General features: G+C 38.5%; 1 protein-coding gene across 4 annotated transcripts; it reads left to right on the forward strand.

The window, feature by feature from the left end:
* The first annotated feature begins 4,550 nt into the window (after positions 1 to 4,550).
* On the forward strand, positions 4,551 to 16,573 carry cpeb4a (cytoplasmic polyadenylation element binding protein 4a). Of its 4 annotated transcripts, none has more exons than XM_081382710.1 (10): positions 4,553 to 4,625; positions 5,531 to 6,711; positions 7,897 to 7,987; positions 9,022 to 9,045; positions 11,919 to 12,095; positions 12,183 to 12,272; positions 12,506 to 12,624; positions 13,119 to 13,233; positions 13,497 to 13,678; positions 14,545 to 15,038. In XM_081382710.1, the coding sequence occupies exons 2-10, from the start codon at positions 5,593 to 5,595 to the stop codon at positions 14,770 to 14,772; spliced, it is 2,145 nt and encodes a 714-aa protein (XP_081238836.1). In that variant the 5' UTR covers positions 4,553 to 4,625; positions 5,531 to 5,592; the 3' UTR covers positions 14,773 to 15,038. The 4 variants fall into 4 exon arrangements, with proteins under 4 accessions (XP_081238838.1, XP_081238836.1, XP_081238837.1 ...); XM_081382711.1 differs by lacking the exon at positions 4,553 to 4,625 and adding an exon at positions 5,023 to 5,073; XM_081382712.1 differs by lacking the exon at positions 9,022 to 9,045 and having other exon boundaries at positions 4,551 to 4,625.
* Positions 16,574 to 18,509: the final 1,936 nt, after the last annotated feature.

The raw sequence follows: 18,509 nt of genomic DNA on the forward strand, positions 1-18,509 counted from the left end.
ATGGCTTTTCTAATGATTGATCAAATGGCAAATCTGAGTTCAGAAAATGCTGCCATATTTCCTGTTTTAACATTTAAAAAAAAAAAAAAAAAAAAAAAAATCATAGTTTGCAACATGAAAGTTTGGGTTTAAATGGAAAGCAATTTAAATTAATGGTTTTTAAAGGACTTCTCATATCAGTATCATGTGCATGTTACCTTTCAACCCAAAATGTGCTGAGTGTGCATGTATTCAAACTCAGTTTCTCCCAATTACTTCCTACCAAAAGTAAAAGGAGGCCACAAGCACACTCTAGTCATAGCAAGACTGGAAAAACATGGGAATGCAAGCCAGTTTGGGAGCCTCGGGCTTAGGCGTGTGGCTAACACTCACAGAAATCGTTGCTTTCCACTTGAATGAAATTAGAAAATATCAGCACTTTCGGAGGCAGGCTGAAACAATGCAACACATCTCTCACTTTCCTTTTCACTTCCTTAAAAATTCACACAGACAGATGGATTATCGCTTTTTCAGTATGCTGTCTCATCTAACTTTGACTCAACATACGCTCTCTGCAAGGTTTAATACTCTGGCCTGGGTTAAAGTGGACTTAGATGTACAATTATGCTGTGTTAGCTTTGAGCCTGAGGTCTGAGAAACCCACTCAGGTGTAAAGAATAGAAAAATGGCCTGTCTCCATTGATTAGACCTTCTAGAGGAAATGAGTACTCAGATTCAACAGCACATCCGCAGGGACAGTGAAGCGCTCCAGGTTGATTTGAAATAATTAGTTCTTTATTAGTATTGCATATAAGTAAACAATTAAGTATTTATTTTGTAAAGGAATGTTAGTTTCATAATGAACTAACCAGTGGGAAACAGAAGCAAACATTGAAACAAATTGGTACATTACATTAGTTTAAAAAAGGTTGCATGTTCTCAACAAGCGAATCAGTGGTCAATTAATACTATGCTGACCTCCCTTCAGAGTTATTGACTGACCCATCCAAGTTCCAAATTGATTTTTTATGGCCACAAGACAAGTCCCATAAATGCTGTTCTCTATCATTTTCTGATCGAATTATCTGATTTGCTCTCTATCGTTTGAGTACAGAGAATCTGATGCTATAGTGTTCAAGGGATCTATAAACTTTAATCAGAGGAGATGCTACAGTATATTTAATTTGACACAATTGCAAATGAGGCTTTGAGGATATTCAGTCACAGCTTTGATAACTTAATAAGATTTTTTGGAAAGACATATTTTCAATGATTCATGAGCTGAAAGATAGCCAACAGTACAACCAACTGAATGTATCATGGCCGGTGCATTCTAGTAAATAAAATATGCTGGATTCATGCAAAGTATATCAATTTAAGGATTTTGTCATGCGCAGAGCTTTGTTGCTCTTCGCATGACTCGTGAAGTGGATAGCCTATTCAGTGCGAGAACAAAACTGTCATTGTACTCCTACAGTGTGTCTCGTTGCATTGCGCTTGGTGTGTGTGTGTGTGTGTGTGTGTGTGTGTGTGTGTGTGTGTGTGTGTGTGTGTGTGTGTGTGTGTGTGTGTGTGTGTGTCTATGTGTGTTATTGTTTATTCTATTGCGCTGTGACTCTCCTCTCTGCTGCCAGGCCAAAGCAGAAGTTCTTACATGGCCAAAGCCCTTAGTCACATGGCCTGGGCATGTGCCACATACCGCTAGCAGTCAATGCACACCAACACTAAAGCTTCTCCCCTTTAACACAGATAAAGGACAGTTTAAAAAAGAACCGGAGAGAGACGGAGACCTGAGGCCAAGAGCTTGAAGATTTGCATTGAAACCGAGAACCTGAAAAAGGACCGCAGGGGAATCGATGTGAGAAACTGAGGAAGGTCAAAGGAGGAGAGGAGAGAGAGAGAGAGAGAGAGAGAGAGAGAGAGAGAGAGAGAGAGAGAGAGAGAGAGAGAGAGAGAGAGAGAGAGAGAGAGAGAGAGAGAGAGAGAGAGAGAGAGAGAGAGAGAGAGAGAGAGAGAGAGAGAGAGAGAGAGAGAGAGAGAGAGAGAGAGAGAGAGAGAGAGAGAGGCAGACTGGCTGCATGCTGCTGAATTGCATGGCCATCTTTCCAGCTGTCCCTCCTGTACATGCACTGACATCGGCTTAGCTTTAAGCCACACATCAGGAAATACAGAAAGGGAGGAGTGTGTGTGAATACATGTGTGCGCGTGTGTGTGTGTTTTGTTAGTGTAATATTGGAGGAACAAGAGGGAGGGGTCCTTTCCCAGCTGTTGCAGTGTTTGCACATGGTTTATGACACTGCAGTAAGTGTAGCTCAATCCCTCTTCTAACATGGCTCAATGTTTACTCATCATGGGCCGAAAATGTGGCAAAGATCTGCTGAGGATGGGATCTGTCAGATGGGAACTTTGGAATTTGAGTTGAAGAGCTAATGAATGCAGACAGCCTTCTGATTTAAATGCTTTAGTCAGACTACCCTAATGATGCAACTTACTTTCTTCTACCGAGCTTTCTTTTTTTTTTTTGCTTTCCAAAAGCTTGCGTTTTAAACATTCTTGATTTATGAAATCATGCCCTTCACATCTTTAACCTTGAAGGCTACTGCATACAGCGTGCTATTCTCTGCAAGCTACATTTCAAACCAACAGCATGCAGCGTCAGTCATACTGTTGCCATGGAGAGATTGCATTAATTGCTTTATTTCAGAAACATCCACGCCGGCAAGCATTGAGATACGCAACATTTCAATAGCAGCAGAAGGAAATGTATCTTGGTAGTTTTTATGCCACCTCAAGCTTGCAAATCTTTAGAATATATGTTAAAGCTGAAACTAAGGACCTATCTTCTTCTTGAATCATTGAACAGCATGTGAAATAACACAAAACTGATTGCATCACCTGGGGGCGAAGTCTAGCAAGCAACTACAATGCAGATGTGTCAGACAGACCAACATTGTGAGCTACAAGTGAACATAGCTGGCTTTTTAATCCTCTGAGCAGCCCCCTCGCTCTTGTCCTTCTGCAAGATGACCTTGTGCACAGTATCTTGTGACAGACCCACAGACAGACTGATGAAAGCAAAGACCACAAATGGTTATTCAGGTCCCGGCTCTGCCTGATTTCTGGGAAACAGAAAGTGAGTGATGTAAATGATGGGTGCATTTTAAACACGGCTGATTCATTTGTGGCTGCACTGTAAAAAATGATAAGATCAATAAGATATGACAACATATGTTTTTACATTGCTTTAACTATTTTTCAAGTTATACAAGATTCAGCTCTTTTTTTTCGGTCAGTTTAATGTAATTTAAGTTCAAATGACTTAAACATCCAAGTTGATTGTACTTAACTCAAGGCAGCATTTGTTTTTTACAGTGTGGCTGTTTTTTTATTTTTTATATGCGGTATGATAGTCTAGGAATTAGGCCTGCTATTACATTCTCAGACTTGTTGTGATGTAATTGCTCCATTTGTGGAGAACATATAAAATATTATATTTCATCAAAATATCTGCATGTGCTATTTATTAGAGAATGTAAACAACTTCTGTGAATGTTAAGGTAATTAATTCTTAATAAGATTTTATTACAAAATGTTATTAAAGTAATCATTTATAGAAACTCTCCAGATATCTGCTTCTTTCTTTTTTTAGATTAACATGGTTAAATTTAGACAACGCTCAGAACGTTGATTTGATCGATTCCCGTTTCAGTAAACAGTCCAAATGTGTCAGTTCTCCCTCACATAAATCCTTAGTCTGTGTACTGAAATATAAACTGTACAAACACTAAACTTGACATAAAGCCTACACAAAAATGAATTACTTGAGACAGATTCATCCAATGGATGTCACACTTTTTTTTTTATTATTGTGATTCAGTGCTGCAGAGAAATGGATTGATTTTGATCTGGTCCAGGCATGAATAGTCGAGCGCTAAAACTCGATTACAGGCTGAAAATAGTAACAGCTTACTTTAATGGGATTGCAGGCTGCAGTGAGCACTAGAACTGGCCTACTGAAGGCATCCCCGAGCCTCTAAACCCATCATTAAAAAGATATAGACTGTGTCTGCCCATTAATAAAAGCAGTGTGCAGAACTGAATGAATGTGAATAAAATCGAGGCAGGAATCTATCGTCCATCGTCCAATATTTCTCCTTCAAACCTGATAAAAAATGTTAATTATTCATCTGGTCAAGCATGCCCGAGGCATACGTTTTCCAGAACAAGAAAATGCTAAAGTTCATATAAACATCTCCTATTTCTCTCTGATATTCAGACCAATGTGGCAACCCGTCACATATAATAATTACAGAAGCTGCTCTTTCATGTATATATATTTATTAATTGTTATTTATATGTACGCAGTCTAGACAGCAAATATTTAAACATTTCAAAGCCGGTTCTATGGGGTATTTACATTCTGGGCAGGTACAGTCACCCTTCTATCGGTGATAGAAAGTAACTGGTTGAGAAAGAGGTGTGGTTGGGATTCTCGGGTCCAATCAGAAGCCGAGTTTACTCAAACCAGGGCGGAGATTCTGCTATACAAGGGCGGGGTTAAAGACGGAAGTTCAACTGGATTGGTTGGTCGGTTGCAACACTCACAAACCATGGTCATCTGCAGCACGTCCTTGCAACTTGGAAACGTAAGAAAACCTGTATCATTCTCAGTGTCGATTCTGAAACAAATCTTTAGCAAAAACAGCCAAAATGTGTCGAGTGTAAACGGTTGGCCGACGAAGACGCGTGGACGTTTTTAACCGCTGTCTTTATTAAAACGCCGACTGCGATGCACGGTGTCATTAAGAAACCAGAACACGAACGCTGTCGTTTGCAGTGCGGGATCTGAAGTAATTTAGCGTTGCTTATGAAGCAAATGTAGCAGAAATCCACCGAGTAGCGTTTGGCATCACTACCGTGGGATTTAATCGACGCGTCAATGTAAATTCGAGAATTTATAAGGTGAAATTTGGACTGGGGGGGGGGGGGGCACTACCCCGGTCTATAGCACATAGACTGAAACGTCATCAACATTTTCCTGTATTTAAATGGCTGAGAGAGAGGAGGTCATTGCTGAAATAAGGAAGAACGCCGGTAGGTCATTTGCATTATCTTGAAACATTTGCGATGACAATGCTTTAAATGCGTACGTGAAAATCCTCCATCAGCGGGCGTGCGGAATTATTAGATAAGGTGGCCTGTGTGTGTCATGATGACATGTCGTGATGTGTTTAAAGGCGACCCCGTTTTGCTTAAGAAAAAATGTCGATTAAATCAACGGCTCCCCACGGCGTTTCTCGCTGCAGCGTCTTTTACTCTTGATTTCATTAAGATTAAAATCCATTCCATCATTAAATCCATGATAGATCAGTACTGTGTGTGTCTGTGAATGACGGCAAAGGTCGTTAGTGTAGAACAGTAATAGAAACTGCATATTATTTGAATGTATTGTATAATGGGTGGATGACATGATTCATTAGCTGTTTAGTATTCTAAATATTTTTCATTTCTCTCTCTCTCTCTCACACACACACACACACACACACACAAGGGTATTAAGAGAAACTGAGGGAATTACGCACAAGTGAAGATTTACTCGATTAAGCTACATAAATGGGGGATTACGGCTTTCTGGTTAAAAACAACGCTGCTAACAAATCAGTTTTTCCAGTAAGAATACATCCACACCTGCAGCATACGGTCCACCACCAGACCGCTCCTCCAAGCCCTCCAGCTTTCATCAGCAACAACAACACTACCAATGGTGGAAGTGTTGGATCCGCTTGGCTTTTCCCAGCTGTGACGACCCACTCTAACATGCAAGATGATGTTTTGGAGTCTGAGACGTCCAAGGCTTCGCAGCCGCAACTGGAGAGTCAGGATGGACAAGACAAGCAAACACTCTCTCCGCCGGGTCACCAAGAAGCACCAGGAATCATATCAGATTTGGACAACGCCATGCCAGAGGAGAATCAGCTGGAGAAGGGGACCATGGAGAATGCTAACGGAAAAGAGGCGCTGCGGCTTGAGTCTCCAGTGTTATCAGGCTTTGACTATCACGAGACGTCCGGTATTGGTACTTTAGCACAGTCCAGTAGCTCTTCTTCATCGTCCCTCACTGGCTTCAGCAGCTGGTCCACTGCTATGCCGCCTAACCCCTCCACCTTGATTGAAGAGGTCGGCTTTTTCAACCAGGCCGCTACTACTAACAATGCTCCTCCTCCGCTGCTATTTCAGAGTTTCTCTCATCACACCAATACAGGATTCGGGGGGAATTTCTCCCACCAGATAGGGCCGCTATCTCAGCACCATCCATCTCATCATCCCCACTTCCAGCACCCTCATAATCAGCACCGCAGGTCCTCACCCAGCCCCCATCCGCCTCCCTTTTCCCACCGCAGTGCTGCTTTCAACCAGCTGCCCCATTTAGGGAATAACTTGAGCAAGCCCCCATCACCGTGGGGAAGCTATCAGAGCCCCTCTTCCACTCCATCTTCAACTTCATGGAGCCCCGGTGGAGGGTACGGAGGCTGGGGGAGCTCTCAGGGACGGGAGTATCGAAGAGGGCTGAATGGAGGGGTCAATCCCCTCAACTCGATTTCGCCTTTAAAGAAGTCTTTCCCAAATAACCAGACACCAACGCAAAAGTATCCCCGCAACAATTCCGGCTTCAACACTAAACCCTGGATGGAGGATACCATAAATCGCAATGATAGCATCTTTCCATTTCAGGTAACTAAAGCCCAGTCTCTCTTAATTTTTTTGTTAGCTATTGATGATTTAGATGGAGGAACATGTTTAGAGGTAATATGGTTGCAAAGATGTGTATTGAGGATTAGATGACATGAGAATTTTTTTCTTTTTCTTTTTTCTTTCTGCATTTGCTCCCTTTGGCTTAATCTAATCTGATAGTGACGAAGCACTCGTGGCCTGTTTGTTAGATAAATGTGATAGATCAAAGCTCAGATGAGCAATGCAGTGCTGTCGTTCCACTTCTGCAAGCTGTTATTGTCCGTGATATAAAAAGACATGGTTGAGTGAGTCAAAATCAGGGGATGGCAACATGAGGGGAACTGGAAACTCTGATACTCATTTATCCACTTATGTCAACACAATATTAACATTCATAAATAGCAGGGATTCTATTCTATCAGGCTATTCTTATTCTTTTCGTATCTATCATTGATTGAGTAACTGGAAGACCAACAGATGATTGGACACCAATGACAATACCTTGTGATTTGAATTTGACTTATTTTAGAGCAGAATTTGTATCTTTTTAATGATTTACTTGTTAGCAGTCTGAACTGTGTTGTTATAACCACGGTGGTAACTGTGAAAACACTCACTGTTTCACATGCTCAGTGTGTCCTCCCTGCTCAGTTCGTAGCCTAATACCAAGAACAAACCATGTATTGTTTGTAAGGCTTTTCTGTTGGTAAGCACAGGATTGTTGTGCTAAAACACACGGGTTATAGTGCATTTCATCAGGCTAAATCAGGTGACTACAGACGCCATGTACATTTTTGAATTGCGAAACAACATGGGTTCTTTTGCAAGCAATCAGACGTGTTACACAGATAATTACTTCTTTTCTTTAGGTCTCTGTAGCCTTAGGAATCCTTGACTGATGTATTCATTATCTAATGGCACTATTGGTGTACACATCAAGTGCCCAACTGTGTCAGTCTGTGTGTGTTAATGTGGGCCCGGGCTGCATGTTTGCATGGGTGGCATGACGTATATCATCTGCATTTTTTCAAAACAAAATGATGTGAATGTGCCAGCAGGATGAGTTTCAGAAACTGTTGATATCGCTTAAAAAGAACTTTGTCTGCATTATTTTATAAAAACCCATTTATTACTTTTCAAACAGAATGACGGGGCCTAATCACATCTCCCTTGTCGTTTTTGCAGGAGCGCAGTCGGTCCTTTGATGGTTTCAGCATGCACTCTCTAGAGAACTCTCTGATCGACATCATGAGAGCCGAGCAGGATTCCTTGAAAGGTACATTACTCACTGCCATTACAGATCCCGCCTCACATGAGTCTGAAAGCGTTTGAGTATCTTTTGCAAGTAAAAACCACTAAATTTGATGATTAATCATCACAGAAAATCTTTTTTCTAGTTTACACTTGAGTTTATGACTCAGTGTTATTCATAGCAAACACGTAATATAGCATATTTAAATGCATGGCTATGAATTTAAATGTATTTTATAGATTCTTTCTCAAAATAACCAAATATAGCCTTAGTTTACTTGGCTTTGATGCTTAGGCTATATTTGCAGCATCATGCATGCTGTTTTTTTTTAATGCACCTTTGTATATTTATTGCATCAGGTCATGTGTTGTTTTTCAATATAATGCTTGATTTCTCCAAAACTCCACATTTGTATTCCCCAACCAAAGTAAAAAATGTATAACTCATGCTATTTCCATTCTTGTCATAACAGATATGACTGTCCCCCATACTAACGTTTTCCTGCGTTCAAGTAACCCACATACACAACCCAGTTCTAAGTTTAGTTTTGGAATCTGTTTGGGATTTGTGATTTATTGTTGCCATAGGATGAGTGTTTCAGAAAGTACAGCCACAGAATATATTGAATGAAGGGACATGGAGATCACCTAAGTTCCCTTCAGGATTTGAAGGCTTATCTAGGACAAACACTGGAGAGTTTGATATGTAGGCTAGTTTTTGCACAGAACTGGTTTAGTTGTGTTCACATTACATAATTTATGTTTTTTTTTGTTTTTGTTTTTTTTTGTTTTTTAAATCAAGGTGAAGTGTAACTTTTAATTGTATATTTGAATAGCACAAATGTGGTAAACCAAATTATCGTGTTTGCTTGTTCTCAGTGATGTAGTCTACCTAATGCTTTCCAATACCTGTGGACTGATGTCTACTAACTGTATGTGCTATTGTGCATTTAATACACAAATCCTCCATTTTTTTATCAACAGTGATTTAGGCCGATAGCATCTGATTGCAATGTCTAAGTCTTTGCTCAAGTTTATTCTGTCTTATTTCACATGCAGCAAGGAATTACGGGAGGCGACGAGGTAAAGATCTTGGTAGTGTATTTATACTTTGTCTGTTCAAGTTACAACATGCCTTTGTATTAAATTGTGTTGGTTGCCAGGCAAGGTTTCTGTACTCTGTTGTGTTTAGAAACTGTGATCTTTCATTGTATTCAAATGAAGACGGGTGTTAATTCAGGGTTCCTACACAGTTTCCAGTTCTAAATTCCATTCTTATCATACTCAAATTTCCAAACTTCGACCATATTAACATAAATGGTTCATACATCATATTGTTTATTGTTCATTATTATATATTATTATTATTATCATCTATTTTATTAAATTCAAAAGAAATATCTTACTATTGCAAAATTAAACTACTGTAAAATAAAAAAATCAAGAATTTAATAATCATAGTAACAAAAACCTAATACACTCCTATAAAGGTATTGAATTGTTATTATTATTTGTAGTTATTATTATTATTATTATTATTATTATTATTATTATTATTATTATATTATTTACAATAATAATTTGTATGATAATTTTTGTTTATTTTATTTTACAAAACAACAATAAAATGACAATAGTAACATTTATGGTTGTCCTAATTTCTTTGCTTTCAATTGTTAAACCATTGAGTTTTTATTTTGGCGGAAACCCGCAGGGAGACCTTAAAGTCCAACGGAAATCAAAATTGACCGTATTTACTTTGTTAGCGCATATTACTAGTCTTGTGGTGAAAAATTAATCCGTGCAAGTTAATACACAGAAAAAAATTGTTTGCCGTCGTAATCTTTAATCAAAGTGAAAAGTTACTTCCGGTCTGGAATGGCGTTCCTTCTCTGATGATGTAGGTTTGACGGCTTGGGTTGGGAAACGCTTAACCACTCCCCTCAAACCGTTAGTCTGTAATGAGTGAGAGATGGAGAGGAGGAGCGCTAGAGTAAAACCCTGCCCTCTGTTCAATGTTCCGTTTCACTGGGAAATACGTCACAACACTGGGGAAAAGTCGTTTGAAACTTCCGGTTCACTTAAACTTTGACCTTAACGGTTTGTTGACATTACGAATTTGGGTTGATGGTTTTCGCATGTTGCGTTGCCAAATGCAAATTCTTAATTACTCAAACACACAGCACTTGCAGAGTAGCATTTACTGTAAATTGAAACTGAAAATGAACACAGTGCTGCACTTTGGCTTTGCTCTGAAACATGCAGCGTGACTAATATATTAATAAATTTACCTTACAACCTTTAAAGCTACACTGTGTGATATTTTCCCCCATCTAGCGGTGAAATTGTATATGACTACCCAGTGAATATTAGTTTCTGTTCCTTTCAATTTCGAGGGAATTTTAACTCCTACGGTGGCCGTATTATTCCAAGATTAACATGGCTTCCAGTTCGACTTCGTCCAATTGCGCCTTTAAAACTATTCATCACCTGTGATCCGTCGCAGCACAGATTTATGTTACAAGGTAAACAATAATTTTTCACCATTGACGTGAGGTAAAGTAACGCAAGTTATACTAGAGGTCTTTCTGCACAACCACACTATGGTTAGACAAGCAACTATAAAACTTTGAATTTACACAAATAGGCTGAATTACCTGTCGAGAAGAAAGCAGCCAACTTCGGCGTCCGTTTTAAAATCTTTGCTCCTCATGAGCTCTTTCCATCTGGGAAAAGTTACTCCAATATTGACTTTGGTCTTGCTGATTTGCCTGTCGCGAGGACACATCATGTCCTCGAGAATAGGCGTGATCCTCTCCATCAGCAATCTTTCAAATCTGCCGGCAGTCGCGAGACGCGAGTAATCTCCCCCTCGCATTCGTCTCTGTGTCACTGAGTGTAAAACGCGAAAGGCGAAGCTTGAATTTACAGGTATGGCCCTCTTTGGCTAATGTAGTTTCAAGATGGAGGGGCAACATGGCGACCAGCATTCGAACCCCTCACCCGTATGTACTTTCAATGGCAGATTATAAACTTACGAGAATACTGTATTACTTGAAAGAAGTAAATATACATTAATGAGCACATATATTTTTGAAAGAACTAAGTGTTTTTTGCTAAGAATCAACTAAAAAAAATTACACAGTGTAGCTTTAAGATTTGATAATCCCACTAAGACATATCACATTCACACAACCATGCATTGTCAAAATTCATAGTTACCGGGCAACTGGCGAGTAATGTGAATTTTTAATTATTTTTTTAACTCCCATTTGGCACTTTAAACCCAGCGTGCAGCGCTGTCAGAAGCAGTCTGTGCATGAAATAAATGTATTAGAAAAAGTAACCTTTTGCAGTTATTGTTTAGGGTCTCTTCATGGTTTCAGTTCATGAAGGTCACGCTTTTCCGGTCTGAAAATATGGAAATCCATATAAATATGGAAAAATCCCAACCCTACTGCATATATTTACCTCTGACACATCGGTTTGATATTGTAATCATGGTTTCATGTTGAATGATCACCAAACAGCGAAGTACATTCTTATTTAAATGATCGTTTGCCTCTGTTGCTGGTTCAAGTGGCACATGCACATTCATTTAGTGAAATTCAAAAGAGACTCACTGATGATAAAGCCAAACAATTTTGCGCAATCAAAATTTCCGCCATGATTTCATTAAACGTTTGCCATGAAATCACACTGCTTGTGTTATACATTTATTTTCAAAAAATTCTTAATTTCAGAAAACTGAAAAGGGGAAACAAATATTTTGCCATCCTCCGTTTTCTTTTTTTCCATACCTTTCCGGACCTGGAAATTACTTTTCCAAACTGTGTAGGAACCCTGTTAATTGCTTCTCTACATGATCTACAGCAGCTTTTCTATACATATAAAGGTTTGTTAGGTGACTTCAGAATTAGTTCCACTAAATTGCTTTTGGGACTATTGTGTGACAGGTCACTCATCGTTGTTTCCCATGGAGGATGAGCGGAGTTACGGAGAGGATGAGAGGTCTGATCAGAGTCTGAGTGGACTGGGCTCACCACACAGTTTCCCTCACCAGAATGGTGAACGCATTGAGCGATATTCTCGCAAGGTCTTTGTTGGTGGTCTACCTCCAGACATAGATGAAGGTACTAAGGGATAAGAAGGGTTGCTCTTCAGGTTTTAGTAAAATGAGCGAAAACCACAACTAACATGTCATATGTATACAATTTCAGACGAGATCACTGCCAGTTTCCGACGCTTCGGACATTTGTTTGTTGACTGGCCACACAAAGCAGAAAGCAAATCTTATTTTCCACCGAAAGGTTAGTTTCAGAGTGCGAAAACTCTACATTTATTAAGAAATGAGTCGTGCAGAGATCAGCTTCTCTCATTGTAGCTGATTACTTCTGGAATCCTACGAGGGAGCTTAGATGCAAACCATTGTTTAAAGCCAAGCTTAAGATGAATATCAGTGGGCCCTAAGCAAAAGCTACAGGTGAAGAAAGTGCTAGATGCTTCTTGCATGCATACCCTCAGTGAACCTGTTGTCTTCCAGGTTATGCCTTCCTCCTGTTTCAAGACGAGAGCTCAGTCCAGGCACTGATTGACGCCTGTATGGAAGAGGATGGGAAGCTCTATCTCTGTGTCTCTAGCCCTACAATCAAAGACAAACCAGTAAGATATTAAATGAAGATTCCTAATGTAGGTTCATGAGGAGCCCAATCATTCAGTCCTGTCAATCATCATTACAAGCGTATAAGCAGCAGTCATTGTGCCATTTCTAACAACAATTCTTCCGGCATCCCTTCTCCTCCTCTATTTCTCTCATTCTTCTACATAGTATCATTATTGGGGGCTTAGCTCAGAGCTCGAGCCTCGGGTTCGAGCTTCCTTTGAAGACCGCAAGCCAAGTTTGTTTACCATTAGCCATCAGGACTGGATGGGCAGGCGAACTCATGAGAAGCCTGTATGTCTGCTGTTCCTGTGTGATTTTATTCTTAAACTCTCATGCAAGTCATGAGAAATTAGGAGAGCAGTTTAAAGTTAATTATAAACCTGAACATTGTAACCTGCTCCAACACTGTTACCAAAACCAGTGGAATTTCGTAGAAACACTGGATAGCAAATGACAAGTCAATGATTCTGTTATGTTCATTGTGTAACTTTAGGTCCAGATACGACCCTGGAATTTGAACGACAGTGACTTTGTGATGGATGGCTCTCAGCCCCTTGACCCCAGGAAAACTATCTTTGTTGGGGGAGTTCCACGACCTCTACGAGCTGGTTTGTTTGGCCTTCAGATGAGCCCATAATTTTTTTTTTTTTTAAATCTGTTTAGTCATCACAGTAAATACAATAAGGTCTTTGTAGATTATTTACAGTGTGATGTTAGAACCATCTAGCACAGGGTTTACTCTAACTCAGACTTGATGCTACAGAATACAAGCATGTCTTGAGCATGAGAGTGTTTATGCAAGCCCTCTTTTAAATTATTATTTCTATTCATTTATTATTATTATTTAAATTGATGTGTTACCCCATGACAGTGGAGCTCGCAATGATTATGGACAGACTGTACGGCGGGGTGTGTTATGCTGGCATTGACACTGACCCTGAGCTGAAGTATCCTAAAGGAGCTGGACGGGTGGCCTTCTCCAATCAACAGAGCTACATTGCTGCTATCAGTGCTCGCTTTGTGCAACTGCAACACGGAGAGATCGATAAACGGGTGAGTGGGGGTTGGAGCTTTAAGTAATGTATATGTAAACTGATATAGTTAAGCTCGTTCTTTAGCTCTTCCATATATCAAATGTCAGCACCATGCATAGCAGGGCTCTTCACCTGCAGGCCGGCAGTCATTTTTAAATGGCCCTCGATTTCTCTTGTGAACTGTCTTTTTTTCGCAAAATGGTTGACATTTAAGTCTGCAGTCTAAATTCAACATGGAGTGCACACTTAAGCTCTAAGGGGCAGATTTACTAAACAGAGCCAATTAGCATGAGAGCGCAGTTCCAAAACAGCGCTGATGGGAGTGGAAAGTTCTGTGCGTGATCTACTGACGACGTGCAAATTAAAGACACAGACACAGTCAGATCATTTCCAGAATGACCAACGCAATCTTCCAGGTAGCGTCTGGTTTAAGACATGCACCAGTACGTTGGCGAGCGCAAACCTTTGTAAATCACCTTGCATGATTCATTTAAATACTCTCCTCACATCAATTTTGAGCCTGAAAAGGAAACTCCTACAGATGCATACGCAATAAGGTCAGGCACAAAACTAACTGTCTACGCCTTTTCAGCGCTAATTTTTCACTGCGTGTCTTAGTAAGTAGTTTATTAACACCAAAAGATGGTTTGCGCTGGCGCAAGCTGTTAGTAAATCTGGCCCTAAGTTCTTTAGCCAGTCAAATGACTGTTTATTTTTTAAATAAACGCTTTTAAGTTTTCTAAAGAAAATGGAGATCTGATCTACTGCATGCTACAATAATGTTGGGCTCTTTTAAATGGTTTATGGTCCTAATTCTTTTGTTCTTCATGGTCAAGGCCAGCCTACCGTCACATGTGCTAAGCTAAAAGTGTCTACCTTTCCCAGGTGGAAGTGAAGCCATATGTACTGGATGACCAGCTGTGTGATGAGTGTCAGGGCACGCGTTGTGGGGGCAAGTTTGCTCCGTTCTTCTGCGCTAATGTCACTTGTCTTCAGTACTACTGTGAATACTGCTGGGCAGCCATTCACTCGCGTGCCGGACGGGAGTTTCACAAGCCTCTAGTGAAGGAGGGAGGAGACCGGCCTCGCCACATCTCCTTCCGCTGGAACTGATCTGGGAGGCCAAGGCTGTGCTATTCATATTCATGCACTTTTCATTTTGCTAAGTCCTTTTTATTTAGAGTTCTTTTTTAAGTCTAAAATTGTATTTATTCTTAAGTTTTTAATTTTTTTTATTATTTTTTTTTTTTTGCAGAAGAGAATGCTAAAAGAAAATGGTGTAATCCTGATTTTTGTTGAAAAGCTACATTGGTGCGCATGAAGACTTGAATGCATTAGATTTAAAAAAAAAATATATATATATATAGATGTTTAGCCTGACTTGAATTACTGTTCTATCTTTATTCTCTTGGAGCGTCATCTTCTGTTTGTAATGGGTCACATTTTCACTTGAATCTGTTGAAGGCTATACACTGAGGCCAACAATGTAAGGGTTCAAGCCTCATTTATATGACTTTAATGTTGAGGTTTGCTATTTCACTGACTAATCTTAACTGGTTGCATGGCAAATGTGGAATCATAGTTACTCCTTTCAAATGCACAGTAACAACTAACAAGAGGCCGCAACCTATTCTGGAATGGATTATATGGACTAGTTCTCACGTGTAAGGCAAATCTTTGTGATTTAGCCAAAAAAAGTAGTTATTAAAATCCTTTAGAGTAATGTAACGCATTCTGTAAAGATAACTATTAAACTACATCCAAGTTACCTATTACTTAATCAAATCAAGCATAAGACTTAAGGCTAAAGGGCAAGAACTAAGAACAGCAGAGATGCGGTGATAATGCAGGATGTGACTGTTTGTTGTGCTTGATAACACAGGTTTTTGGTCAGGCAAACCAAAGATGAGCCTTAGAGATGTCCTACTGTCTATGATACAATGAATAGAAAGATTAAAAGTATAATTGGTTTAATGGATTTAAAAAAAAAGAATTCTATTCACTTAAGTGTTTATGATTCTTGTAATGGTTATGGCAGTAACTTTGGCTCATTTGTCAGGGATTTTGTGCTAAAAGCTAACTCAATGTTGTAGTATTTGCTAATGAGGAATTACCATGTTTTGCATTGATAGTGTTTTACTGCATGGGTTTTGCCATGGGTTAATTGGTGTTCTAACTGAGCATTGCAGTAGCTGAGCACATTTCAAAGAATTTGAAAAACAAATATTATTTTTTACATGGTCTGCTGATTTTTGTACTGTGTTTTATAGCTAATTATTTTGTCATGGACGTAAAACCATTATGCACTACTTTTCTAAATATTGTTTTTCAAGTCACTTTTTTCCACAAATGGAAAGTCCTTTTGTGATAACCTTTTTTTTTTTTCACTTGTTGAATATAGATTTTGTACTTTTTGTTACTAAGAGATCTGGTTATAATGCAAGCATACCTTAAGGAAAAGAAAAAAAGCTAATATAATTTTGTTTAGGTTTTTATGTATTCATTCTGAAATCCCTAGATTGTCACACACACATATATATATATATATATTTAGGTGACTGTATTGTTCAAACTAATATCTAATATTTGCAAAATGCAAACAGTGTTCTTTTCTATCTTAATGGACAAAGTAAATATTGAATCTAGCATGACACAAATTCCTTAAATTGTGTGCTACATGTAGAAATATATACCTATCCAGTACCTGCCCTCTATCAGTTATGAGAATGATGATGACCTCCCTCATTATTGGCTGTAGAAAATAAAATAATTAACCATGTAAATTAGAGAAATGTTAGGATGCAACGTGTATCACAATGATGAATGTTCCATATTGAAATATCAATGTTTACTGTTATGTATAATTCTGAGAGGCAACAAGGTTAATTTATTCATTAGGTATGCATGAGCTAAATTAAGAAGTTAGGGTTTAATTATTTTCTCTTGCTTTAATGGTGGTTTTGTTTCTTTACCCATGCACAAACTGTGCATACCCCATTTTTACCGTTTTTACTAGTTGACAAAAAGAAGCATACAAGAGGGTGATTAGTCATAAATTGATTCAGGGTTTACTTGAATACACTTTCAAATTATTGACAGTGAGATCTGTGCAATACGTTTTCCCAGAGACCTTTACATTGTACTTCTAATATAACTACTTATGTGCAAATCCACCACTTTCAACATGCATCACCTCACAAACTGTCCTTCAGCTGTTATAACCTTTATTATTCTCTGATTTATACAGAAAGGAAAAAAAATACCACTGAAATTATAGGTGTTTTTACTTTTACGTATTCACATATTTTCCTACTTGAGTTCATGCTACTGTGACTACAATGTAAATACTAAGTGAATAATGTTTCAACCATTTACTGATATATTTTTAATTGGAATGTAATAATTGTCATTTTGATTATAGTTTTTGATCAGTACACTTATTAGATTTTCTAGTTTTAATAATCACTATAGTGTGCTTCATGCCTACAGAAGGATAAGAAAAAATATCAGAAAATTCTCTATGTAACTGCTTATTTAAATTGACATAGTTTATAACTGTATGGGAAGGTGTATTTATCAATAGATTTTTATAAGAGGAACAATTTTTTTGCTATGTCATTTAAAAGTTTTAATTTTTATATTTTACATCCACATGGAGTTATGTAAAGAAAAAAATATCATTTAGACATACATGTGCTTTGGTAGTTGAGTCTTGATTATTTGCGGTTAAATATTTATAACAGAATGCTTAAAGTATTTGTAATGTGAAATGTTGAATGAATAAACTTGATTGCAGGAAACGCCGGATGTCTTGTCTTAACCGTGAAATCTATCAGTGAAACCTTTGATAGGAAATTAGATCTGTAATTCATGTTGTGTTTAATTTAACTCAACCTACTGTACATAAAATCAAAGTGTTAGTTATTTTAACAGAGCGCAATAGGAAATGCAGAAAGCTTCTGGCACTACTGACTGCGAATGGGGTCAAAAAATCTATTTTTAGCTTGTCTGATCCAGTGCATGCTGCCTAAAAGACAGTATTATGATTACAAGGAGGACATCAGGGTGAGAACTTGATTATTCCTGTGTTATTAAGATTGTTTACAGTTTTTACTGCTACTTGAAGGTGTAGCCTAATGGAGGGCAGGCCTTATAATGATTTATGCACAGAAGTACATCTAAACTGTTTGGACTTGCATTACTTAGAGCTTCTCGTGCTGCAATGCATATTATTTTATGCAAATCGTCTACTTGTGCTAGTACAGCATTTGTTTAGGTCTGAACACGGTACCTTATCATTGCAGGCAGTCAGATGTGGAGGTCGCCCACACATGATCACTGCAGAAGCACACAAACAGCGCCCTCTGGCGGGTCTTCAATCAATACCACACAACAAGTGGACTTCTGTAAAAAGTAATAGACTATATAATAGCTACTTAAGATAACAATAGACTCAAACATAATTACATTATTTCTCATTGACCCCTAAAGTTAGATTTTGTCTGAAATGAATGAATGAAATGCCTAAACAAGTATTTCATTTAATCACAACTGTAATACCGAGAGGAGCTACTTGTGTAAAATCCATATCAAATATATATATAGCCTACATCTCAGACAAAATCTAACTTTAGGGGTCAATGAGAAATAATGTAACTGATATGTTTGAGTCTAATGTTATCTTAGCTATGAAGGCTAGTTTATATTTTACTAAGGCAGGCAGTATGTAAAGTAATTTAACAATGCTGGGACAGTTCATGTGAAGCATTTATTGTGTATCTCAAGGGCAACAGTGACGACGAGTCTAAAATGAAAAGAACATTTTTGTCATCATTTATTCGTCCACATGT

This window comes from Scardinius erythrophthalmus (genome assembly GCF_964197995.2).
Source record: "Scardinius erythrophthalmus genome assembly, chromosome: 13".
NCBI lineage: Eukaryota > Metazoa > Chordata > Actinopteri > Cypriniformes > Leuciscidae > Scardinius > Scardinius erythrophthalmus.